This window comes from Electrona antarctica (genome assembly GCF_951216825.1).
Source record: "Electrona antarctica genome assembly, chromosome: 12".
In the NCBI taxonomy this organism is placed as follows: domain Eukaryota; kingdom Metazoa; phylum Chordata; class Actinopteri; order Myctophiformes; family Myctophidae; genus Electrona; species Electrona antarctica.
The window spans coordinates 41,221,311-41,248,288 of NC_136793.1; the positions used below are offsets into that span (position 1 = coordinate 41,221,311).

The 26,978-nt window shown below is 43.5% G+C and overlaps 1 protein-coding gene across 2 annotated transcripts in view; it reads right to left on the minus strand.

The window, feature by feature from the left end:
* The window catches only part of dtx1 (deltex 1, E3 ubiquitin ligase), a 70,484-nt gene that overhangs the window by 16,107 nt on the left and 27,399 nt on the right, over nucleotides 1-26,978 (minus strand). For both annotated transcript variants that reach the window (XM_079515238.1, XM_079515237.1), the window contains exons 3-5: nucleotides 16,391-17,156; nucleotides 946-1,007; nucleotides 86-247 (exon numbers count right to left, since the gene is read on the minus strand). In XM_079515238.1, coding sequence (XP_079371364.1) covers nucleotides 86-247; nucleotides 946-1,007; nucleotides 16,391-17,156 — 990 coding nt within the window. The remainder of the gene's footprint in view (nucleotides 1-85; nucleotides 248-945; nucleotides 1,008-16,390; nucleotides 17,157-26,978) is intronic.

Consider the following 26,978-nt stretch of genomic DNA (forward strand, 5'->3'; position numbering starts at 1 on the left):
TGTTTGGCCTGGATTTGGCTCCGACATACTTCTCTCTCCTTCATTCCCACATCCCAACCCAGAAACCCTCCGAGCTATACTGTACCTCTCCGGAGGTGCTTCTTCTTGGTTTTGCGGCGGTTGCCATTCACACCTGGTACTGGCTTCATGTCACTCTTGTTGATGGGAGGCGGGTGCAAGATGGGCTTAGGGGCACGGGTCAGACACACAGGCAAACCCGCTGCACACATCAAGATGCCTGTCATACCTTACACACACGCACACACGCACACACACACACACACACACACACACACACACACACACACACACACACACACACACACACACACACACACACACACACACACACACACACACACACACACAGCAATTGTTATGGGACAGTAACAATATTCCACTGGGTTCATACTTCACTGGAGCTCTACTAGTGCACTACTTTTCAAGGATTCAAATATGCCTTCATATATTTTAATTGTTCTCTATAACAAAAAATAAAAACACCTTAAATTTGATGATGAAGTTGATGATGTTACATGCCCATGTGTGGTCCAGCCCTATGGAATGTACATATCCTAATGAAAAACAACTTAATAGGCTACTTACTAAGGTTAATACGTGCACCGAAGCAATATTGTAATACTTTTCATTAGCACGGGCAATCCGTAGGGCTGGACCACACATGGACAAATGACATCATCAACTTGCGACGCCGACGGTAGAGGTCCCAATTGAGTGAAAAATGAACTATTTCTAAATTAAATAAAACCATTTAAGGTATTTTAATTTTTAGATTTTAATTATAGAGGGCAATTATAATGTATTAATTTGCTTTATTAGCCAGGGATCCTTTTAACAAAAACAACAACAACAACAATACTACTACTAATATGCTTAGCTGCACATGAACATGGCATGGGATGCAGAATGCTGATGTTTGCTGACCTGCTAGTGCTGGGTGAACTGGTCCAGACCCTGTAAGGTTCTTCACAGGGAGGGCTGGAACCCTGTCAGGAGAAAGAGGAAAATGCAATGTCCATTATAAAATAAACATATAGAATATACTGCAAGTTGAATCAACAAAATCATCAGCCAGCACTCTCAAAAATAAATCTAGGTCTCATCTCTTTTGGCAAAAAAGCCAGTACATTGTTAATGCTGGAAAAAGAACCACAGCCCATTGATTTTTCTACATTATCTGACCACTACATTTTTCTCTCTTTATGACCAGAGTTTGAAAGTAATTAAAAAGTAATTACCAATTACTCATTACCAATTAATTAATTACCAATTACTGTAGATAATTACTACAATTACCAATTACTGTAGTTAACCTTAACCTGTTTGATGTTGGTGCGCAAGTCTTTTGAGTAGACAATAATGGCAGAAACTATCTACTGCACACATCGTATAAATCAGTAGGCCTTTTTTGCATGATTCGATTTAAGAGACTGGCCTAATTATTACATTAATTAACAAATGGTTTGAAAAAAATTAAAATACAAAAAATAGGATATCATGATTTATTGAGAGAAACCAAACAAGTATATGTTAAATAAGACATTAAGCACCCCCCACAGCCGAATGATATTCTCTTTGGCATAACATCTTTTGTGTCATACTGTATGTCATTTTGACATGTGGAACCCCACACATATGCACTGTAATACCAAAGTGACAATGATTTCTATACTCCCCTGCATCTAGTTTTAATATCGGAGAATGCTAGTTATTCCTTTCATAATTGATCCCAAAGATGATAAAAACACTAACATGTTGCTTTATTATTCTTGTAAAAGAGAAGCACTATGTAGTAGTAAGTTGTCTATTGTGTCACTGCAGTGCTGTATCACTAATGGTTGCACAACAGGAACTGAAAACTGCTTTGTTAGTTCCGTTCTGCAAGCATAAGAAAAAGAACAAAAAAAGAGTAAAAATGTGTCTTGTAGTATAGTCCACCTCAGAGGACACGGACAATAACCATTGTTGCCAGATTTTGTGAGAGAAATAATCAACCAGGTCTATGAAAACAAGCCCACAAGGCCACATAGTAGTGGAAAAAGTACTCATATTTGGTACTTAGTATCAATTCTACAATATTACTCTGTTACAAGTAAAAGTACTGAATTAAAAATGTACTTGAGTAAAAGTACAAAAGTAGAATATACTCTTTATGTAGAATGTCTCATTTCAAGTTGAAAATAGCAGATCTACAAGCTGTGAGCTTGTAGATCGGCTATTTTCAAATCTATAAAATGTATATAGGACTGAAGTGGTTAATGATGATAATCAAAGTAAGTAAATGTACTTAGTTACTTTCCACCACTGCACATGAGCACATTGGCTAGCCGATCTGCAAGCTCACAACGCGTCCCGTTGTGAGCTTGTGGATCAGCTATTTTGAAATAAAGTATTTTCAGATGGGGGTTATGCGGACAAATAGGCCTACATATTCATTTGGGGGTTCTTGACATGAAAATATTTGAGAACCAGTGCCCGAATAAGCAAGTAGGCCTACACTTTAAAAACAAGCCCAAAAAGCCACAATCCGCAACTACCAATATCTACAACCGACTTTACAGAAAAACAAGCCCAAAGTCGTTTATAATAAGCAGACATGGCCACGCAGACAACGATGAGAAGAGACAGCTTGACTTGGCGTACAGAGCACTGCAGTGGAGCTTGATTCACAGTGACATTTGGAATGGCTCGCACGCAAACACCACACAGACGACAGACAGTTTTTTCCCCCTCTTTTTTCATTTACTAAGACCTTTAAAACAGGAAGCCAAAACTCTTGGTCATTAAAATGAGCATCACAGAGTCCGTTTTGAGAAACCAAAGCCTCACCCAATTGAAGGAGACAACAGGTAGGACAGTCTCTTCAATTGCAACTAATTAAACTTTTACATTCAAGGGATTTCCTGATCAAATCACCCATAATGTTATTTTCAAATACGAGCATGGTCATTTGGCAATTAGCCCTTCACTAAATCCCACCCCAAAAAGCGATTGTCCAATGCCAATCCAAATAGTTTACTAAAACGGTTGCTATGCAGGTCAAGCTTTCTTCGCTGCTAACGTGCCTATTGGACAAGGATGGGTTGGGGAGGGACTTAGTGAAGGGCTAATTCTACATTTCTGTGATTTGCTGCATGTGTTGGGGAACTTCTGGGACCTTCTGCCTTAATCAAATCAAACCCTGGAACATTTAGTCGAATAGTGTGATTACTATAGTATATGGACTAGTTAGAATTTAAGCTAATTTGAACTCTGGTGCGGACCTATATTAACCAAATGCTGATTTGCCTGAAAACATGGATGTGGGTTTGCTTCCATGTGCACCAGGTTTTAGTTCATTCTAGCTGAGAACATAACCCAACCAAAAAACAACCCATGTTTAAATGATTCTAGTGGACATATTTCAATTAAAATTTACATTCTATAGTTAGGTGTAACTAAAAGGTCAAATTAACTCATTTATATTTGCAATTTAAATTGGTAGCACTTCAAACGAACATCCTATTAATTAATTAACGGTTAATAAGATGCTTATTAACCTTATGTGTTAATAAAGACTATAATTATTTATAATAGCATTATTTAATACTATTAACAAGCATTAATTAATAAGTTACTTATAAGTCCTTATATGATTCTTTTTAACCTTACTATTTCCAGCCCCTTCTCACACCCTAAGCAAGGCGCCTATGGCACGCACGCACGCACGCACGCACACACGCACACACACGGAAATATGATATCCTCTGGTGGGGATTATACGAATCATATTAGGTCAAATTTGCATGCCAAACACACAAATGTGTTTCAAGTCAAACTCAGCCTTGAATCGATTGCTAACAAAACAATTATCTCTTCTGTCTCTCCAGCACATACATACATATCACAAATGTGCTACAATCCTTGTGTTCACTGACTGTGTAGAGAGAGACCCATGCATGGCCATGTAGCTTCTCAGCAACACCTTACAAATCCCCTATCATAGGCTCTCTGTTCCTTCACCGGGGAGTCTTTAAATAAGCTGACAATAAATAACATCGAGCCATGTGACCCGACTGTGACTCACCCGTTTTATCACCTTTCATGAGACCACACTAAAATACACTAAAATATTGTGTTAATTTTACTCAGAGTGTAAAGATGAAATCGATTACCCCTTTCTATTACTGTAGGTCTTCCCCTCCCATCAAATCCCATTGTAAAACACCCATTTTGTGCTGTCTCAATGTTTGCCATCAACTGTGCATGTTTTTCTTGAGATGTACCATCTTGTTTTCGAGGGGGTGCCAAATACAAAAAACTAAACGTATCAGACAAACAGAAAACAACAACAAACTACACGAATGGAAACCGTGAAAACATCTTAACCATAAGGTGGCTGTAAGTGCTGCTATTTAAAATGCTTACTTTAAAAAGACTAAAATAGCTAAAATACAACAATTCATGGTCATAAGTTCATAAAGCATAATTCATAATAATGTCATGATACAATAATAAATATGTGGTTCATAATTGATTTCATATGAGGTGATGATAACTTTCTGAGGCAGAACCAAGTTCCCTGTCTGTCAGTAGCAACACTGGACCATGATTGATTGACTGATTGATGCATGATTGCCTGGCATTGCACACAGGTGGTACAAACATTTCTCTCACTCATTCAGACTCTGGTCTGCACAAGGAAGCACACTCGCAGCAGAGTAGTGTGTTTGAACTGTTTAAAGTTATTAGAAACACGTCTAAAGTCAAAGACAGACGGTCAAAAGGACATTCAAAGGACTGTATGAAACTCAAGAAGCATCAAGAACCTCTTTACACAACAAGCGGCCAACGAGGTATTATTATTTGAGAGTTATCTTTGTTGTGTTGTGGTGTTTTGACGGACACGTTCACCTGCGCATCGTGCATTTCTACATGTTTTGTATTTCTTTGTTTGATCAATATTATGTATTGCGACGTAATTTGTTTTTATGTGTTTATTATTTTTGTGTGAACATAGTTCTCACGGCATGGAACAGCAGAGGGATGAGAAGAATGCCCAATAAATGCCCGTTTATAAAGAACCGACCTGTGTCGTCAATGTTGTGAGAAGAGCTACAGTGGCCTATATTTTATTGTATTTGCATGGCATGCCTCTATAGAGCGTCGCAGTCCCGCCTCCTACCCTGGACCAGGAAATGAAACCCAATGCATTTTTCCCATAGACATTTCTTAAAGTATTTATTTAAGACGGTTACGCCGCGGACAAAGCCAACTCGAGTCGTGACAACTCATGACAACACAAACAATATTTTGGACCAAACAAATAATTACAAAGAAGAAAAACAACAAAAAGTGTTGTAACCTGCCGTTTTTGTTTTCTTTCTAATTATTTGTTTGGTCCAAAATATTGTTTGTGTTGTCATGAGTTGTCACGACTCGAGTTGGCCGCGGCGTAACCGCCTTTAAATAAATACTTTAAGAAATGTCTATGAGGAAAATGCATTGGGTTTCATTTCCTGGTCCATGGTAGGGGGCGGGACTGCGACGCTCTATAGGAGGCAGCACTATCTAGAAGAGTGTCTGTGCGTGTGTGTGTGTGTGTGTGTGTGTGTGTGTGTGCACACTGCCAGTAGACCACGGAGGCATTGATATCATGTATAAAAAAAAAATATATATATATATATATATATATATATATATATATATATATATATATATATAGGCCTATACACTGTATATTTATATATATACTGTATATAATTTATATTATTATGAATTTATATTTTACTATTTTTGAGGGCCTATATGCAGCTATAGTGTAGATTTCCGTCTTACACAACTCACATTGACAATGAATGGAGAATTTACGTCATATGTACTGTAGACGAGCAAATCGGCTATTTACCTACACAAAGATTATATTCCCATTGACAATGACTGGATGGATGATGTACGATAAGAGTGCCCCTCACTCAGCGCCCCGTATATTTTGTAAAATCAGCACCAGTGGAAAACATTCATATTAATGTTGATTGGTTGCCAGGGTATCTCAGACATGTTTGAGTGAGTGAGTTAGTTGATGATGGCCAAAGATTGGTGAACCACAGTTATGTGATGATTTGGAAACCTTATCTCCCCTGGGTATTATTTGTTCTCAGCCAAGAGATCTGATTAGTTAAAGGCCAATTAGATGCAATCAAGTTAATTCACATCTGCTATGCAGATTCTTGTGGCATCCACAGAGATAGTTAGACAAAATCACACCAAAAACGCATACAGGGCTGTTTGTCTTTTAATTGAACACAGCTTTAAAAACAAACTACTCTGTATATAATGTGATCGTGGGCAGTATGTATTTGTGTGTGTTGTGCCAATTTGTTCATGTTTTAGCCCAAATCTAGTCATTATGCTAATTCCCCACACGTAGAGTGTACAATGAACATTAAAGCAGCAGATGGGGGCGCAGGGGAGAACGCTCTGGTGAGATTTGATCCCAGATCTGTCAAGACGGGTAATTATGCACAGAGACGGCCGTCTCACCCACTGTGCATATCAGTGCCAAAGAGAGTGCACTGACAGTCACACAACTGATCAGCTTAAGCAGACAATCAAGTGTGTTTGATGAAAACTAATTAGGTCCTTCCTACTGGGAGAATGAATCCCCATATTTAAATATTCTCTCATATCGAGTGCACCACGTACGGACATCATGGTTCACTGCTTTCCTCTCATGTAGGTGCATATGTCTATGACGTCATGGTACACTGCTTTCCTCTGGTGTAGGTGCATATGTCTATGACGTCATGGTTCACTGCTTTCCTCTGGTGTAGGTGCATATGTCTATGACGTCATGGTTCACTGCTTTCCTCTCGTGTAGGTGCATATGTCTATGACGTCATGGTTCACTGCTTTCCTCTGGTGTAGGTGCATATGTCTATGACGTCATGGTTCACTGCTTTCCTCTCGTGTAGGTGCATATGTCTATGACGTCATGGTTCACTGCTTTCCTCTGGTGTAGGTGCATATGTCTATGACATCATGGTTCACTGCTTTCCTCTCGTGTAGGTGCATATCTTTCCTCTCGTGTAGGTGCATATGTCTATGCAGGCAGGGTGAATATACTAGTGTAGAACAACACATCTCGTTTTCATCTCGTCACAAGAGAAAATGGAGTAACGTAGCAAAAGAGCTGTTTGTTTCCCTCTTATACACACTGTAAGTGTCACACTATGCACATGCACAGAGGAGCGTGGCATGGATTTGGAACATAACAATAACACATTAGAATTGACTTTGATCTTCATTGTTGCTTCATGTGTGGGTTTAGTTCTTACAACTCACTGCATAATATACTATGACAGCCTTTGTTATACAACATGTATACCATTTTGATGAAACAGCTGTTCAGGTTGACTCTACAACTTCCCCAAATTAAGAAGTAGCAAGTAGTAGTTGTGCTTATTTCTACAGGGACATACTGTACAACCACAAACGCATACAGTACGGTATTGCCCTGTAATGCCACTTTAATCGTTACCCGGCATCCCTATTTTGTCATATCAGTGTTCGGATATGTGGTTCTCCACAACCACTGATCCGACCGATATGTCCATATATGGATATCCAGTTGTTCATAACCACCGATCCAACCAATAGGACCATATGGGCATGCCAATATACAGGTAGGCAGACAGATATCTCCATAATATGGCACTACGGGGGCAGCCCCCAATAATATCACTATGAGTACGAATATGTTCGTACTTAGCAATAAAAGCGTTAACTAGAAATGCACTCTCTCGAGATGCCAACTTGCGCCTTGCACACAAGTAGGCCATACACCTACTTGTGTGCCTAGAGCTCTCTGCTGTCTGTCTGGGTACGACTGCTGCGCTGAGTCCTAGAGCTCTTTGCTGTCTGGGTACGACTGTTGGTCCCAGAGCTCTCTGCTATATTCTAAATCCGTTAGACTCGTTATTGACCTTATACCAACCTTGAAATGCACCTTAGTTAGGTCACCAAAAATGGTGGTCCCTTATTGGCTGTTGGAGGACACCGACTCACATACCCCGACATACATACATATCCCCTATTGACCATAAATTATACCAACCGTGAAACGTACTTTAGTTACGTCATCAAGAACAGTTGTCCCTTATTGGCCAGTGGAGTACAGTAGTACACGACATACTGTACATACCCAGCCGATCACCTTATTGGCCAGTGGAGTACACCGACATACATACCCAGCCGATCGCAGTACTTGCGCGCTCTGCTTGCGCAAGTAATAAGGTCCAAAACAAACAAACCTGTCAGTCTGCCACTCAGATGATGGAATCTATCCCCCCTTCCCTTCTGAGCTCGGCAAAGCTCTTCTCTGTTGACATGCTTAGGAGGAAAATGGAACGAGAGCTGTGACCATGTAGTGTGTCTGTTTCTAATGTGTAGAAACAGACACACTAGGGGCTCACAGCCCTTCTCTCCAGTGAACACAGTTCTGTACAAACCCACCCTACAGTCAAACATTACCCTCTGTCCTTCCCTATGTCTCTGTCTCCATTTCCCCCATCTCCCTCTGTCAATCCTTATCTGTTGCTTTCTCTTGCTTTTCTGGCCTTTAGCAAAGTAACACCTCTCCATTTTCCTCACTATGCAGTGATAAACATCATCCCTATTACAAATGCAGAACCAAATGTCAATGCGAGGCCATTACTGACCTGTCATTGCAAGGCTAAGTAATCGATGCGGAGAGTGTTTGATGACACTGAACAATGGCCGTTATCAGTCGGTGCTCAGATCTTATCAATGTTTATATCGTATTAGCTGCATAAACAACCCCAGCTCTTTAGCCTGTCTATTACGAAGAAGTGTCACTCGAGCAATTCAGTTTCATCAAGGCAAAGTCATTGAGGTGGACTGGACCTAAGATCCAGGATTCTCAGCGTTCCTTTCACACTGCCAAATCTCATCAATTATCTTCCTCATAAACTGTATTTTCACTTCCTCACTCTGTTCTGTCCATCCTTCTTTTTCTCTCCGTCCCACCACTCTAGAGTCGGCTAAAGACCAAATACTGTATTTCCTTGTACGGGCCAAGGCCACAGATTATGTGTGTTGCATCTAGATAATGAGCTGCATCTCAGACAGAGGTGTGTTTCTCTCATCTACATGTAGATAGATACATGGACTATACAGCTTACAAGTGTTCAATTTAATTGTCACAAAACATGAAAAGGTCAAAGAATCAAAACTCTAGTTACAAAAATAAAAGACATGCATGATTCTGCGACAGCAGCTAGAGCGGAAGTATATGCAACACGGGTCACGAGGCAGGAATCAACGAGATCAATAAGGTCTATGAACCTGAGTTTGACCCAAACCCAAATGTAATTAGGTGAGGCATTTTACCCAACACAATCAAGGTCCCACTGCATCCAATTCCAATGTGGTCCTGTTGGCTTTGGATATAATTATTAACCTTTTCCCTGCTGACTGTCTTTCCTCCAGCTCGCCCTGCTCTGTCCTTCAGTCCCTGAGCAGGTCTCAGGTCTGTCTTATGAGGACTTAATCAAAATGTAATGTTACTCCCCCCCCCCCCCCCCCCTCCCCACACACACACACACACACACACACACACACACACACACACCTTCATAATTAGCAATAACAACATAGAGCATTTTGAAATTGCATCAGTTTTGGGTCTGGAATATGCCCTCATGCTTAATTCAGATTTTTCTCCATTAATTCAATCTAATAGAGGGCTCCCTAGCAGAAGAGTGCAGCAGCCCATGGAGGAATAATAATCTCTGGACTCATCACATAGCACTCTGGTCGAAATTCAGGCTAGCTCTCTTAACATACGGAGACAACATGTAAACACAGAGATGATAGTCTCGCTATCTGTATCAGAAAGAAAAAAAAGGTTCTCTCTTACCGGCACTGATCTCCCTCCTCTGTCTCCATCTCTTTCTGTTTATACACAAAGTGAAAACACTCATTCCTTTGTCTGAAGAAAAACGTACAGCACAGTTCTTCGATTTTGTTGAATAAGGAAGTTTATGGAGGAAGCTCACAAGAGGAAGTGGTCTAGTGGACAATGAACAAGAAACAAAAAGACAGAAAACACACTTGTCAAAACTACTTCCTACTCACTCATTCTAAAACACTATGTTTTAATGGCTTAACTCTTTCACATGCCTTTTACTTTGTGATTGGCATTCGTACTGACAAAGTAGAACCTTGAACCTTGGCCATTTGTATTGGATAATAGTACAACAACAAGACAAAGGGAGGAAGGGGAGCCTTGATGTTATCTGACTTAATCGGGGCTCCAATAAATTAAACCTGATGCAGGCATCAATTCCAAACAGAGAATCTCTAATGGCATGCATCTGATTCACAGATACTACTGTACTGTATATGACCCGGTGTTCCAGTTCTAGTGGTGGCCATGTTATCTGGTGTCTGCGCGTTCACCAAGCCGTCTTTTCAGCAGATGTTGTTTCAGGAAGGAGCTACCTTCGCTTATTCTTTTCAATAAAGATCATTAAATATCCATCCGATTTTTTTTGTGGAATCTAATTTGTATGAAACAGTGACAACATGCACTTATAAAACACAGAATGATGAAAATCAAAAATAAATGAAAATATCAGTGTGTGGGATTCGAACCGTCTTCGCAATTAACCAAAAGAACATGTGGAGCTGTGCTCTTCCCATCACGCTATGATGGGCTGACAACTGCTGTAGGATATGTTTGATCTTATGTCTCTCTCCTGGTGTGATAGTAATAGTGTATACCGATGTGGGTGATGTATGGATAAAACATGTACGAGTAATGTAAAGAAATGTGTTTTGCAAAAATCGGCCTCATGGTGGTGCTATAATGGGCCATTGTGGAATATTTGGGGCAGAGGTTCGTCGTTGACATCCAGGGAGTGTATGTGCACATGTTTGGCATCGACCGGGCCAATGGTGCTTGAGATTAAAACATACTCTCCCCATGCCTTTGGCTGGTGGAGACAATAAGACACAGTAAATTGACATGTAAACATGAACCAGCAGGTTGTGCCGCTGCCTATATTCACTTAACGCTGAACCTGAACAGACGCATCATGAAACCCTCGCCACTACAGGAACAACCAATATCACCATTTTCATCCACCCTTGCCACTTTTATCCACCCTTGCCAGTCAGTATAGGCAACACATACACATGTTCCTTCTTACTTTCATTCAATAAAGGAGTATTTATGTGCACACTATTAAGTACAAGTGTATACAATAAGTTCTACCGTCACAACATATATGAGAGTATATGACATTCATTATATCATTGCAGAAAAAAATGGTTTGGGATTTTCGATTCTCAAACTGTTTTATGCATACCTGCGCGCCAAACCCAAACAGTGTTGCCAGATTTTGTGAGAAACAAGCAACCAGGTATATCACAACAAGCCCAAAAAAAGCAATTATAGTCCACATGAGCAAACCTATATAAATCATTGGCTATTTGAAAATAGCCGATATACAAGCTCACAAGTTGTGACTGGAGATCTCCTCCTAACCTGCAATTGTCAATATTTACAAGTGACTTCACAGAAAAACAAGCCTCAAAGTCACTTGTAATAAGCGGACATCACGCCAAATGCCTTACAGCATGTGAATTTAAAGCCTGATTTATACTTCATTGGGCGCCAGTGCCGTGCTGTGAAAATATTTTCGGCTATGGAAATACTTTTCACTGTGTGACACCATCACATGATGAAATTACGCATAACTCCAGCATTAACGAGCCAGGGTGTTGTGGGGGTGTGTGAAAAACCGTCAACATCTGATGTTTCACATGCTGTATCTGTGTGTGGGTTCCTCCATCATCTGTCTGCAGTAAGTGCTTGTGGGAATGTGTGAAGGAGTACACGTTTCATCGTGCGTTTGCTATAGTGATGCTGTGCACGGGTTAACCACACTCGTCCTGTACGCCGAGCCACTCGCCTGGGAACCCATCATGTAATCTGCCTCACCCCCTCTGTCAGATTTCACAGGTCTCTCCTCTCCTGCGCGCAACACGCAGTGATGAAAAAAGTCACATCACACCCAACTCCACCAAAACTATACACATCAGAATTCTTAACATTCTTAAAACGGTACATGCTTTGAACTTTCAATTCCTAATGGGGTATACTCTCTCTCTCTCTCTCTCTCTCTTTCACACACCCATACTACACACAAGCTCGTCACTGCATGTGCACATTGTGCACGCAGTCAAGTTTCGCTGTGCAACAATGTCTCCCTCACCCACTGGAGATGGAACAGGTTCATGCCCCTGCTGCTATGAGGAGCAAAACGCGACATACATTTCCTTACTATGCCACAGAATTAGGCCAGGCAGCCAAAGTGAAAGTGTGTACATGAGGATGAAGGACAGTATTATCCAAACATACAGTAACTGTGTCTCTCCCCATGAGCAGCCGCGGAGAGAAGAAACCGAATCAAATCGGACCAGGGGAGAGGGTTTATTTTGGTAAAGAAAGCAGGATATATAGGAACAGGTTACGTTCTTCTCCCTTCACTGAATCGTTCTGAGGTCAGAGGCAGAGTACTGCGCTGAAGGTCCCATTTTTCTTTGATCCATTATTCATTCTTCCCCAGCGGTGCTCTGCCTCCGTGGCCAATAGACCTACCAGAACCAACACACAGACTTCCAAAAATCACACCTGTATGAAGTGAGGGCCGCTCTTATCATCATACATCATATTCCGTGCTCAGCCAATCAAATCATCACAAAATCATTCCGGCCAATCACAATTTGCGTCTTCACTTTTCTGTCCTCACTTTTGTCTTCAATGTTTGTGTTTACACAAACTTGGAAAGATGGGCATAGGAGGGGCTAGCGCCCTCAGAAATAGCATAGGAGGGGCTAGCGCCCTCAGAAATATTTATATACATTATTTTAAGCCTAGAACCAAACCATCCAGGATCCTAGTGAATCATGGCCAAAAAGATCTGATTCTGTGGGGGGAAAAGAAGAAAACAAAGGATATTTATTAAATATAGTTATCATAAAATTAAATATTCCCTAAAAATAATTCACAGAATCAAAAGTTTTACGGTCATGATTCACCAGGATCCTGGAGGGCTTGATTCTAGGCTTAAAGGTTCAAATATATATTTTTTAGAAATCTCTATGGAAAACATTAATGAGGTCTGGAACGATGGAACCAGAAAATGGCTGCCACTACTATGCCCTATACCAGGGGTTCTCAACGTTTTTGGCCGGGGACCCCCCTTTTGGTGTTTTAAGCATTGTTATAATTTAGCTATTGAAAAATAGCAGATCTACAAGCTCATAGCGCGCCACCGAGTGGCGCGCTACGAGCTTGTAGGTCTGCTATTTTTGAAAAAAAGTGAAAATAAAATTTAAAAATAAATCTTTTTTTTTTTTTTTTTTTATTAATTTGGGGACCCCCTAAAATAATTTGGCGACCCCCCCGAGGGGTCGCGACCCACGGGTTGAGAACCCCTGCCCTATACAGTATACACATGCACATCCTGTATAGAAGTACATCCATCCAAACATACACACACAGACAGACAAAAACAAACCCATACCTACCAGTACTGTAGATGGGTATACAGGCATAAGAACACCAATAACAACATGCGGTAAAGACACACATGCATTCGCACAGTGAAATCCACTGCGTGTATTTTACTTTGTAATTTTTACGGTCTCGGCCTGGGCCGTGGCTCAGCTGTCCAGGCACCTTGGCTGGTAATCCAGTCTGGCAGTGTGCCGACTCCCGATCCCGACGGCCTTTACTGCATGTCTTACCCCCATCTCTCTCCCCATTTCCTGTCAGCCTACTGTCTGTCTCCATACAAAATATAAAATAAAGGCGAAAGCCACAAAAAAAACATTATTTTTTTTTATTTTTGACGCTCAGAGTTAAATCAATACTGTTGCTTTTACTGTGCAATAGTATAGAAACATTATTGACATACAGACATACTGTATGTCAATACCTTGGAAAGGTTTGCTTTCATGGCCCATACCTATACCTCCTGGCCGGGGTCCACCAGGGGTCTGTACTTGGCCCCCTCCTTTTCTCCCCTATACACACCAAATATCTTGGCTCTGTCAAGTGTCTGTGCTCACAAGCTCTCCTATCACTTTCATGCTGATAATACTCGACTGTTTTTCTCCTCCCCCTCTGCCACTCAGGTTGAAGAGGCCCCCCGCTTGGGGAGTACCTCCCACCCCCCCCAAAAGATCTCCTTGATTCTCACAGTCCAATGTTGGCCCTGATCACTGCATGCCTGGCAGACCCCTCAAGGTCAACACAGATACAACTTTGTTTCACTTCTTCCCAAGTAAATCCTGCCAGGATCTCACTATTCCTATCGACAACTCCCTGGTGGCTCTGTGCCAAGAGCCTGGGTCAGTGTTGTCTTGAACAGTCAGCTGTCCTTCAAGGCACACATTGCAGCGGTCAATCGGTCCAGTAGGTTTACACTTTATATTAACATCTGAAGGATCAGACCCTTCCTCTTCCAGGAATCTGCCCAGCTCCTTATCCAGGCCTCAGTCATCTCAAAGCTTTACAACTCCCTCCTTATTGGCCTCTCGGCATACGCATACTGACGTCGCTGTCATTTTCCGCTTCATTCATTATCTTCCTGTTGCTACTTTGCTACATCTAGTACAAAACACTGATGTTGGCCTAAATGGAAACAAAAGGCATGGCATACCTTAAAGACATGATCCAAACACACAACCCTTCCTGCTCATTTACAGTAGATCGATAACACAGTCTGTTTGAGCCTTCCCTAAAACACCCTGGACAACGCTCAACATGTCCTACCTAGACTCTTTTCCCTCCTCCTATAGCTCCCAAACTGTGGAATAAACTCCCCATTGCAGTCAGAACTGCAGACTCTGAATTTTCTGCCGTATAGTCTAAAGACTCATCTCTTCAGACTCCACCACCTCACCCGTTAGCACTTCACTCTCCTTGCATCCCTTCTTGATGCTACAGTAGTTTATTACTATGCAGAAGTATCTTGGTCACTTGTTCTCGTGGTTTTGTTTCTTAGATTTGTGATGGGCGCTAGCCCCTCCAACGTCTGGCTTTCGTAAATTACGTCATGGCAGCCAAGTCTTTTAATGTTTGTTTACAGCACTTTAAACAAACAGAGTAAACATAGAGGCACGCCTTACTTCACACGACATACGTACATGTGTGTACATGTTAAGACTGTAATTTAGATAGCATGTTAGTTAGACAGATGCTATAGGTTCATTGTTTACCTGGCATCCAAGTTTCTTTGAAGTATTACTTTGTTCTGCACTCTGTTTATGCTTGTTTATCGACTAGAGCTCATGCTTACTCAGCTTATTTAGATTTCGCACTACAGTCACTCTGTATAGTAGCTTTCACAGTGTGGGCCACAGCCACCAAGGGGCGCCAGGGGATTCAAATGGAGAGTAGAGGACATTTTTCAACATTTTGGGTTAGGGTTAGATCGTCGGTTTTCCTGTGTTTTGCGTGTGTGTGCGTGTGTGTGTAGGTGTGTCTGTCACTGCATGTGTCTACTGTATATGGGGTTCCCAAACGTTTCTCCCCAAATAGCCATAGCCACTGGCTGTGCCCCCTTTTGCAAAATCTCTTAAAACACGCACGCAGGCACGCAGGCACGCACGAACACACACTGCGATATTCTTTGCATAAACGTGCATGACACAACTTCCATGGCTACCAATTTCAGCAGTAGACCTATATATGAATTAGTTTAAAAAGCAGAAGCAGAAGAGTTGCAGTATTTCACGCGTATTGAGGTCAACATAAGCTCATTACCATAGAGCACACCATGGCGCACGCACACATCATAGGAGGAGAGAAAAAGGGACAGTTTGCCACAACAATCAGGCATGAGAGGAGAAGCAACTGGAACGGGTGAGCAGTCAACCTACACAGCGCTCCCTCTGCACATCCATTGATCAACCAGTTAACTGGAGTAGGCATAAATCAGCAGAGAGCAGATTGAGAGAGATAATGAGAGAGAGAGAGGGGGAGAGGGGGCAGAGGGAGAAAGGGGGTAGAGAGAGAAAGACATGGGGGGGAGAGAGAGAGAGAGAGAGAGATGACAGTACAGTATACCAGATACATGCAGGCTGAGGCGAGTAGACAAGCAGAGGGAAAGATTGTCTGTCTTTCTTGCTATATCCTCCCGTTGCCAGGGCTGATCTGCACATTCGCCTGATCGCAGCATTACACCAGTGCTACGAGAGCAAGCACGACTATTGCAGACTCCACAAAACTAACCCTTAAATTGGGAGAGTATAGGAAAAGGTATGCATTTAGTGCTTCGTAAGGCATAATTACCCTGGAGGGATGGAGCCCCTGGCAGCGCCCATGGCGATGCGCTGGGTGCCGGGACGGTTCAGGTTATTCTGCCCGTTGATGGTGAGGGCGTGATGATGGCCGTGGTGGGCAGACGGAAGCGACGGCATCACAGGGGAACAGGGGAAGTTGGCAGTGGACAGCAGCGACTGCACCTGTTCAGCCTTGGCCTGCCCTCCTCCCACGCTTATGTTGTTGTTTTTGCCGCCGGCCACAGAGGAGGAGGTGGAGGACGGGGACCACAGCGAGGTCCCGGGGAAAGTGTTGCTCTGCCGTACCGCCGCCATGGTGCCCGCGCCCCCCGCGGCGCCCCCCGCCCCTCCGCCGTGCAGCTTGCGCCTCTGGGAGGCCAGGATGGCGTTGGAGGCCGCCCTGGTGCTGTTGACCAGGATGCACTGCTGGCAGGAGCAGGGCTGTCCAGAACTGGCCCCCATGGGCCAGGACTGGGACTTGGGGATGGAGCCCATGATGAGCGGGTAGGCCAGGTCCATGCGCCTCCTCAGGCGCCTCTTGCGCTGGCTCTGCCGGTTGGTCTGCGCCATGCTGTTGAAGTCGATGAGGTAGCCGAAGCCCAGGGAGGTCAGGTCCAGCCAGGGGTGCTGCTTCTCGTAGGCATTCTGGATGGTCACGCAGATCTCCATGTCGTAGGGCGTCCACGAGCCGTTGTCGTTCTCCCACTCCCAAACCACGCCTTTCCCCGGGGCGGACGACGGCTCGTAGAAGTTCCGGTGCACCGGCCGCATGGTGCCTGGAGACCAAGGACAGGACAAGAGAGGGGATATGAGCTCAGAGATATAGTTACAGCAAAATAGCATGTTAGATTACTGTATGCCATTCTCAAAACATTTAACCAAATCGTTGCTGTCCGGAGGAAACCTCATAACCCAATTTTTGAGGTTTTTGATTATTATTTTTTCATAAATCAGTGCTATTGAACACCCTTTACGTCCGTGTGTTGTTTCGAAAATATTGAACCAATGGAAAGTAGTAAAAAATGCATTGGACAAAACCTCTTAACTCCATTGGACCCTCAAACTGTCTGCTAAAACAGCTTACTCCACCACCTCTCTCCTTCTCATACAAGTAATTGACAATATCTAATGTCACAACACCAACTTTGATGGGGCAGTATTGCATCGTTTAAAAAATATTCCTTAAAAATGTAGTTCCATTTGGAACACCGTCAAGGAACCCTGTGCTATTTCTACATTTCAGTATTGCACCACTGCCTGACTGTGACTGTTTACCTCTGCCCCCCCCCCACCCTGCGTATGGCCCCTCGGCTCCCACCTCCATTATAACACAATTACGCTGGTCACACGGGAAATCAGGACACCTCGTCCCATCCATCTCCCACCGCCTTACATCAGCAAGGGTATCCAAACACCCTCCACCTCCACCACACCCAACCCATCTCCCACCCTGCCCTCCGCCTCCGCTTAATTTAACGGGTAAATGCACTGGCTCCCTTGCCACGAGCAGCGCCTGGGTTGATAATGGAGGAGGAGGGATGTGAGTGTGTGTAGAGAGATGTGAGGATGAATGGGTGTGAGAAGCAGGGGGTTGGTTGGAGGAGGGGTGGGAGGGTGATGGTGGTACACCTCTGGTCAAATAGCCCAGTGTTGGCTCCAGATAATAAAATGCATCAGCAGAATCTGCCTGACCTTGACTCTCTTACTGCAGACTTGTGGTATTAAGGACTTGGCACCACCACCATGGCTAATTTCATTTGGGCGATGCAGCTGAGAACCTCAGCTCCCATGTGTATATACTGTACACGCACGCACGCACGCACGCACGCACGCACGCACGCACGCACGCACGCACGCACGCACGCACGCACGCACGCACGCACACACACACACTCTCTCCCTCTCACACACACACACACACACACCTACGCAAGTGACAAGTGTGCAGACACATACATATAAACACACATGCTCAAAGTGCCAGCAGGATAGCTCCCTCAATTTATCACCCATACAACTTTCCCAGGATGTCTGTCAGTGTCAACCAAGCTAGTTTTACTCACAAACAGCATGATCTTTTCACTGTTCGTCAAAAACAACAGATCTACAGGCTCAAAATTGATCGTCTTTTTTCAGTAAACAGATTTGTTTCAGACTGAAGGAAAACTTTGTTTCAGACTGACCAGAGCGCACACAGCTCAGAGCAGGTGGGTCTTACGGTGGGTTGACCTTTTTACAGGCACCTGATTTGGGACAAAACACCGTGGAGTGTATCTGGTCATTATGAAAGACAGATTTGACATCTGTGACATCATGTGGCATCCAAGTCCAAGTCTTACCTAAGGTATAAGAAAAGTAGGTTAGTCCGGAATTCTTCTTTAAGTATATTGGATTAGGCCTGGGCTGTGGCTCAGCGGTGCAGGCACCTTGGCAGGTAGTCCAAGTCTGGCAGTGTGCCGCGGGTTCGACTCCAGATCCCGACGGCCTTTACTGCATGTCACCCCCCCATCTCTGTCCCCCATTTCCTGTCAGCCTACTGTCTGTCGCTCTATACAGAAAATATATAAAATAAAGGCGAAAGCCACACAAAAAACAAGTATTAAAGTGACCTCCATTCTTATCACATGCTGCTGTATAGTGTAGTTCAGTGGTTCCAAAACTGTGGTGCGTGCACCCCTTGTGGTGCGCGAGCGCCTTCTAGGGGGTGCACGACATGAAAAAGCTAATGGTGGTGCTATAGTTTTATTATAAATATATTAACATATTATGGCAATATATGGCAATTATATGCAGAACATAGCCTATGTTGCATATATATGCCATATTCAGGTTCATATATGTGCATGTATATGTGGATAAATAGGAAATGTATGTCTCTATATAGCTTATGCAATTTATATTTCCATGTGTAGGGTGTGCGTCAGCTAGGTCAGGAGGTAACAGGGGGTGCATGGCCAAAAAGGTTTGGGAACCGCTCGACTGTAGTTGGTTGTGGTGAGGCAAGCTGGTCACACGAAGCATTGTGAATCGTACGCAATCAAATTTATAGTCTTCCTCTCTAGTATGTATGCAAAATGGGTCAAACCCGATGGCTATAGGTCGGGCTCCATCACTCATCTATTGATTAACTAAATACTGAGTGTGGTGATTGAAAGGCTGTTGTGTTGAGCACCACACAGAGCGGACTTTTATTGCTGTTGTCTCCTCTGGGGATGCATCAGGTTGCCCCACATTAACATTCACTCTCGCTGCAAAGCTGCATGCAATCCAGCTCAATCAATGGCAGTTCAGCGCCCCATGCAGTCCTGCTCAACGGTACGTTTAACACAGGGCCGTATAAATATTTGAGGACGTGTCGATGTTTTATTCCTGCACATCAATTTGAGCTGCTCGACTTTGGCGAGCCAAGATAAACAGTATACCTCTTTCCTGGAAAGGCCTATTAGACTTGTTAATTGTTCTTGAGCGTTCAAATGGAGCCAAATGTGTGTAATAACAAACACTTTGCTAAAAGATATCCTATAAACAGTTCAGAAGGCTTAAAGAGCCTGTTGATTGGCAATCAAGTTTTCTTTTTGTAATTGCTCAGGCTGAACTCCTCTACAGCGGCTGTAATTCAAACATTCGGACAACTTTTATGTATGGTACTAGAATTTCGCGGGCCTTCGGCCCGCTCATCCTAGCACCACGCGTCGCAAATGGGAAGAAGGCAATAGCAGAAGGGCGATACTCAATACTGTTTTTTTGTTTGGTTTTTTTACTTGGAAAAGCAAACATGGCCACCATGATGTTTTCATATATCCAGTTGCTTCGAAAGCGCAAACTTGTCAACCTGGCTGAGTGGCCCTATTGTTTGTTTTGCTTGTTTTTATTTCCATCTAAAAGCAAGAATGGCAAGTGGCAATGTTTCTATATACCAAGTTGCTTGGATGGCAACCTAGCGGGAATAGTATACTGTACTCCACTGTACTGTACTCCACTGTGCTGTACTCCACTGTGCTGTACTCCACTGTGCTGTACTGTACTGTACTCCACTGTACTGTACTGTGCTGTACTGTGCTCCACTGTACTGTACTGTACTGTACTGTACTGTACTGTACTGTACTGTACTGTACTGTACTGTACTGTACTGTACTGTACTGTACTGTACTGTACTGTATTCCACTGTACTGTGCTGTGCTGTGCTGTGCTGTGCTGTACTCCACTGTACTGTACTGTATTCCACTGTACTGTATTCCACTGTACTGTATTCCACTGTACTGTACTGTACTGTACTCCACTGTACTGTACCGTACTCCACTGTACTGTACTCCACTGTACTGTACTGTACTGTACTCCACTGTACTGTACTTCACTGTACTGTACTGTACTCCACTGTGCTGTACTCCTCGGTTCTGCTCTCTTCTGTACTGTACTGTACTGTACTGTACTGTACTGTACTGTACTGTACTGTACTGTACTGTACTGTACGGTACAATACTGTACTGTACTGTACAATACTGCCCCATACTGTACTGTTCTATACTGTACTGTGCTGTGCTGTGCCTTACCATACTGTACTGTACTGTACTGTACTGTACTGTACTGTACCCCACTGTACTGTACTCCACTGTACTGTACTGTACTCCACTGTACTCTACTGTACTGTACCCCACTGTACTGTACTGTACTGTACTCCACTGTACTGTACTCCACTGTACTGTACTGTACTCCACTGTACTGTACTCCACTGTACTGTACTGTACTGTACTGTACTGTACTGTACTGTACTGTATTCCACTGTACTGTATTCCACTGTAATGTACTGTACTGTACTGTACTGTACTCCACTGTACTGTACCGTACTCCACTATACTGTACTCCACTGTACTGTACTGTACTCCACTATACTGTACTTCACTGTACTGTACTGTACTCCATTGTGCTGTACTCCTCTGTTCTGCTCTCTTCTCTTCTGTACTGTACTGTACTGTGTGACACTGCCACATAAAATGTGCGAAACAATGTATTTCCTGGCCTGGTATGAGTATGAAAGAAAATTAAACATACTGGGGAATAACAGGGGAATATGTTTGTTAAACTAAGGTTGAATATTTAACACTGAAATGTATTGTACGGACATACAATATAATGTGTTTTGTGTAGTTGAACCATGGTCATCAATTTTCTGTTGACAAATGACAAGGTTTAATCACAAGGGGAGCTGTGGGGAAATGTGTGTGAGCAATATTTCCAGGAAGCTATAAAAGACCAGGAAGTGAGGCGCCGAGCCTGGGTTCCATTTTGGGCAGTAAGAAGAGAGTTTGGTGTGGCTAGTTTTCTTTGCCAAACACACTCTTTTAAAGGCCAATACTATGCCAATTCAGAGGTAAACGCAAAAAATGCCGGTCTGACTGAAGAACTTTACCAAGGGAAGGAAATAAAGTTTGGTAGGGCAGCTTCTGAGGCTTGGAGCTCTGTCAAACAAACAGAGCTGGTGAACAAAGGACCCAGCGGACCACGCCCGACTTAAAGGTTGGGTGAGCAGCATATACTTTTTCATTTTTCCGGTAAGCAATGCATTGCCTTTTTGTTTCGTAAGTTTTTTGGACTGTCTAAATTGAACAGAAGAGGATCTACAGTGGTTGGATTACTCTGGATACTCTGATTACTTTTTCGGGATTACTTTTGGAACGCTGATTTTGGGGCACCTTTAAAGGGACATTGCAGGGGATAATTTGAAGGGACTGGAACATTTAATTTACATTTTGAAGGGATTGATTGCCCAGTTTGTATGATTTTGGTTTGATCTATCTGTAAACATCTATAAAGACCAGCCATTTCACTTAAAAGGAAATAGTTTTGCGTTTTCCTTGTGCCCATACTACTACCAGTATCAAGATATACTGTCGCAGGTACAGGACCTTTATTTATTTATTTTATTTATTATAACTCAGACTTATACGCCAATAGGCCTGATTGTTTTAACTGTACCGTACTGAACTGTGCCATACTGTACTATACGGTACTGTACAATACTGTACTGTACAATACTGCCCCATACTGTACTGTTCCATACTGTACTGTGCTGTGCCTTACCGTACTGTACTGTACTGTACTGTACTGTACTGTACTGTACTGTACTGTACTGTACTGTACTGTACTGTACTGTACTGTACTGTACTGTACTGTACTGTACTGTAGCATACTGTGCTGTACCGTGCTGCTGTGCCCTGTGTAGTGTGTGCGCACGTGCGTGTGTGTATTACAAGTCCATGGGCTATACTGTATATAGTCCATGGTCTCGGGGTGATTTTCGTCTTTTTTTCAAATCCTCAAAAATGATGAAAAAACGGCATGCTATAGTATGCCGTGTCTCTCTCTGCGTCACTGTCTCTGCGTCACTCTCTCTGCGTCACTGTCTCTGCGTCACTCTCTCTGCGTCACTGTCTCTGCGTCACTCTCTCTGCGTCACTGTCTCTGCGTCACTCTCTCTGCGTCACTGTCTCTGCGTCACTCTCTCTGCGTCACTGTCATCATACATCATACGGAATTATATGGAATAAAACGTTTATTTTGCCATCGACTTTGACTTGGATGCGCGATGACGTCACGTTATATGAAGATAGTTAAAAAATGGGTGAATGGGAAAAGCAGAATTCCGGACTAACCATTTTCTTACCGTAATCTGATGTTGTTATATCAAAGAACGAGTGGTGAAAAGTACATAACTCCATCCAGAGCGCACACAGCTCAGAGCAGGTGGGTCTTACGGTGGGTTGACCTTTTTACGGCACCTGATTTGGGACAAAACACTGTGGAGTGTATCTGGTCATTATGAAAGACAGATGTCTAGATTGTTTCATTTTCAAACTATCTTCAAGTAACGTGACATGTGGCATCCAAGTCCAAGTCTTACCTAATGTATAAGAAAAGTAGGTTAGTCCGGAATTCTTCTTTAAGTATATTGGATTAGGCCTGGGCTGTGGCTCAGCGGTGCAGGCACCTTGGCAGGTAGTCCAAGTCTGGCAGTGTGCCGCGGGTTCGACTCCAGATCACGACGGCTTTTACTGCATGTCACCCCCCCATCTCTGTCCCCCATTTCCTGTCAGCCTACTGTCTGTCGCTCTATACAGAAAATATATAAAATAAAGGCGAAAGCCACACAAAAAACAAGTATTAAAGTGACCTCCATTCTTATCACATGCTGCTGTATAGTGTAGTTCAGTGGTTCCAAAACTGTGGTGCGTGCACCCCTTGTGGTGCGCGAGCGCCTTCTAGGGGGTGCACGACATGAAAAAGCTAATGGTGGTGCTATGGTTTTATTATAAATATATTAACATATTATGGCAATATATGGCAATTATATGCAGAACATAGCCTATGTTGCATATATATATGCCATATTCAGGTTCATATATGTGCATGTATATGTGGATAAATAGGAAATGTATGTCTCTATATAGCTTATGCAATTTATATTTCCATGGGTGTGCGTCAGCTAGGTCAGGAGGTAACAGGGGGTACTGTACTGTACTGTACTGTGTACTTCACTGTGCTGTGCTCCACTGTACTGTACTGTACAGTACTGTACTGTACTGTACTGTACTGTACTGTACTGTACTGTACTGTACTGTACTGTACTGTACTGTACTGTACTGTACTGTACTGTACTGTAATCCACTGTACTGTACTTCACTGTACTGTACTGTACTGTACTCCATTGTGCTGTACTCCTGTTCTGCTCTCTTCTCTTCTGTACTGTACTGAACTGTGTCATACTGTACTATACGGTACTGTACAATACAGTGTACAATACTGCCCCATACTGTACTGTTCCATACTGTACTGTGCTGTGCTGTGCCTTACCATACTGTACAGTACAGTACAGTACTGTACTGTAATGTACTGTACTGTACTGTAGCATACTTTGCTGTACCGTGCTACTGTGCCCTGTGTATGTGTGTGTGCACGTGCGTGTGTGTATTACAAGTCCATGGGCTATATATAGTCCATGGTCTCGGAGTGATTTTCGTCTTTTTTTCAAATCCTCAAAAATGATGAAAAAACGTCATGCTATAGTATGCCGTCTCTCTCTCTCTCTCTGCGTCACTGTCTCTGCGTCACTGTCTCTGCGTCACTGTCTCTGCGTCAATCTCTGCGTCACTGTCTCTGCGTCACTCTCTCTGCGTCACTGTCTCTGCGTCACTGTCTCTGACTGTCTCTGCGTCACTCTCTCTGCGTCACTCTCTCTGCGTCACTGTCTCTGACTGTCTCTGACTTTGAACTTTCAAAGTCGACTTTGAAATGTTGCCCCTAATGGCTCGTACACACTGCCCGATATTTGCTCCGATTATGCTGTCGGGGAGCATTTTTGGCGCTCGCCGACAACCCCCGATCTGACGTAAAATCGGGCTTTGATCGGCGTGGTTTTGCTCGCTGTGTGTGAAAGGAGCTGCGAGAAGATCCAGCACCGATAAAAGCGCTCGCCGACGCCTCCCCGACCATTTCTGAACATCTAGCACGTTTGATATTTGACTCTGTCGTCGACTGGATATCATACAGTATGAACTAGGTTGCGACAGCGCCCCGATAAGGCCTGTATTACAACCAATGAGAGCACACTGCTCACAGCATTGCTGTCTATCTGTCTGTCTGTCTGTCTGTCGACTGTATGATCAGATATGCTCAATATGGGATGAAGGAAATTGCGGGATTTGACAGACTCCACTTCATGTTTCAGCGGTGTGACATGTAACGGATGGCAATGGGAAGACGGGGTACAATGTTGCCAGGTTCGCGAATTGTAAGCGAGTTGTAGTGTGTGTAAGTAGGGTGGTGAAAGGCTTTGTTTCTGGGCCTGTTTTGGACCTGTTTTCATAGACCTGGCAACAGTGGTCCGTGGCCCGTGTGTGTGTGTGTGTGTGTGTGTAGTGTTGGTGTTGTTGTTGTTCTTCTAATGTGTGTGTGTGTAGTGTGTAACTTCCTGTTGGCCATCCGGAACTGTGCAATGTAACATAAAAACTTGTGGGTCACGTGGTGGGCTTTGAGCAAATGGGAGAGGGCATGTAGTGTCGCCAGGTCCGCGTATTGTAAGCGAGTGGTAGTGTGTGTAAGTAGCGTGTTGAATGGCATTTTTTCAACAGTGTTCCGTGGCCCGTGAGTGTGCGTGCGGGGGTGTGGGTGCTTGTGGCGTTTTTTTTGTTGATATTGTTTGTGAGTGTGGAAAGGAGGCGGCTTTGGTGGCAGTGCAATTTCCTTTGTTCCGCGGGTGGTGTTGAGGCTCGGTGTTCGGCGCGACATGAGGAGATAGCCGTGGAACGACGCGGAGGGTAAGTCTGTGACGTCACTGCCGTGTGAGTGTAGTGTGTAAGACGGCGTTGCAGTGTGTTGCAGTAGTGACGTAGCTGTTGACTTTGGGTCCCTTTTCCTGGGTTGGGTACAACTTCTCAAATGTATAATAGATACCGCTCATATTAGAATGCCACCCTCTCCTGGTGCTCACCCAGTTTTGACACACAACCATGAAGAGCTTGGCATAAATACGGTCACCTATTTGCATTTCTGTGGTAGGAGTGTTGACGGTTGACTAGTTGGGACCTCAAGGAAAGCAGAGGTCCCACATGGTATCACATGGGCCCCCATACAGGAAGTCATGTTCACATAAGACCACCTCATCGTTTCTCGCTCCGCTGTCTCTTTCAGTAATTCACTGGTGTGTGTGTGTGTGTGTGTATTATATATAACCATGTCCGTTCACTTCCTGACAGGAAGCTGAGAGAGAGTGGCCACTTCCTGTCTGACCCTATGCGCCTCTGGCAGCCATCCCTCCTGTACACCCCTCAAATACTCTGTTCTCCCACAACCATGACATCCTCCAGCTGTCCTTGCCCAGTTTAAACTCAGTCCCCTCTGGGTTTGTGGTGGCGTTGTGATGTATTGCCATGTCAGGCTTCACAGTGGGACTCCTAACCCTAATGTTACACAGGACCAGGTGGGCTGAGGGTGAGGCTGACTGCCCTCTCATATCTTGGCCTGCAGGAGGGTAGAGGGGGAAAAGAACGTCCTGCAATCTGCTCTCTGTGTGAGGCCACGATGGTCCCTGTCCTTAATGGCTTTGTTTTCCTCTGGAACCGAGGGCAGGCCTGTCAGAGTTGTTAATTTATCACTTTAGAATAGGAGGATGGGGGGACATTACATGTTGCAACATCCTTGATTGGCCCCAGACAAGCCTTCTGGAGAAAGGTAGAAATGGTTTGGAGTCTGGTATGGAGCTGTTGTGTTCTGTACTGTATGTGTATATCAATATCACATTCATTATCACAGCCATTTGGTAGACTTTTATATAATGTCGGCCTGCCTACAGTACAGCACAATTAATTAATACATTTTCAGTATAGTCTCAGTATCACAGTACCACTTATGCCCTATTTCAAAAGTATGGAAAATACATTTAAAAAATCTAATCTTCAAGCTCACAATGTGTCGCACTGCGATGCATACTGTATTAAGCTTGAGATTGGCTATTTTCTGTATTCATGAATGGTTTCATGAAATATTTGGAAAATATTTTTTCAAAATAGGGACACCAAGGTTAATGTGGTTAACCCAGGCAATGG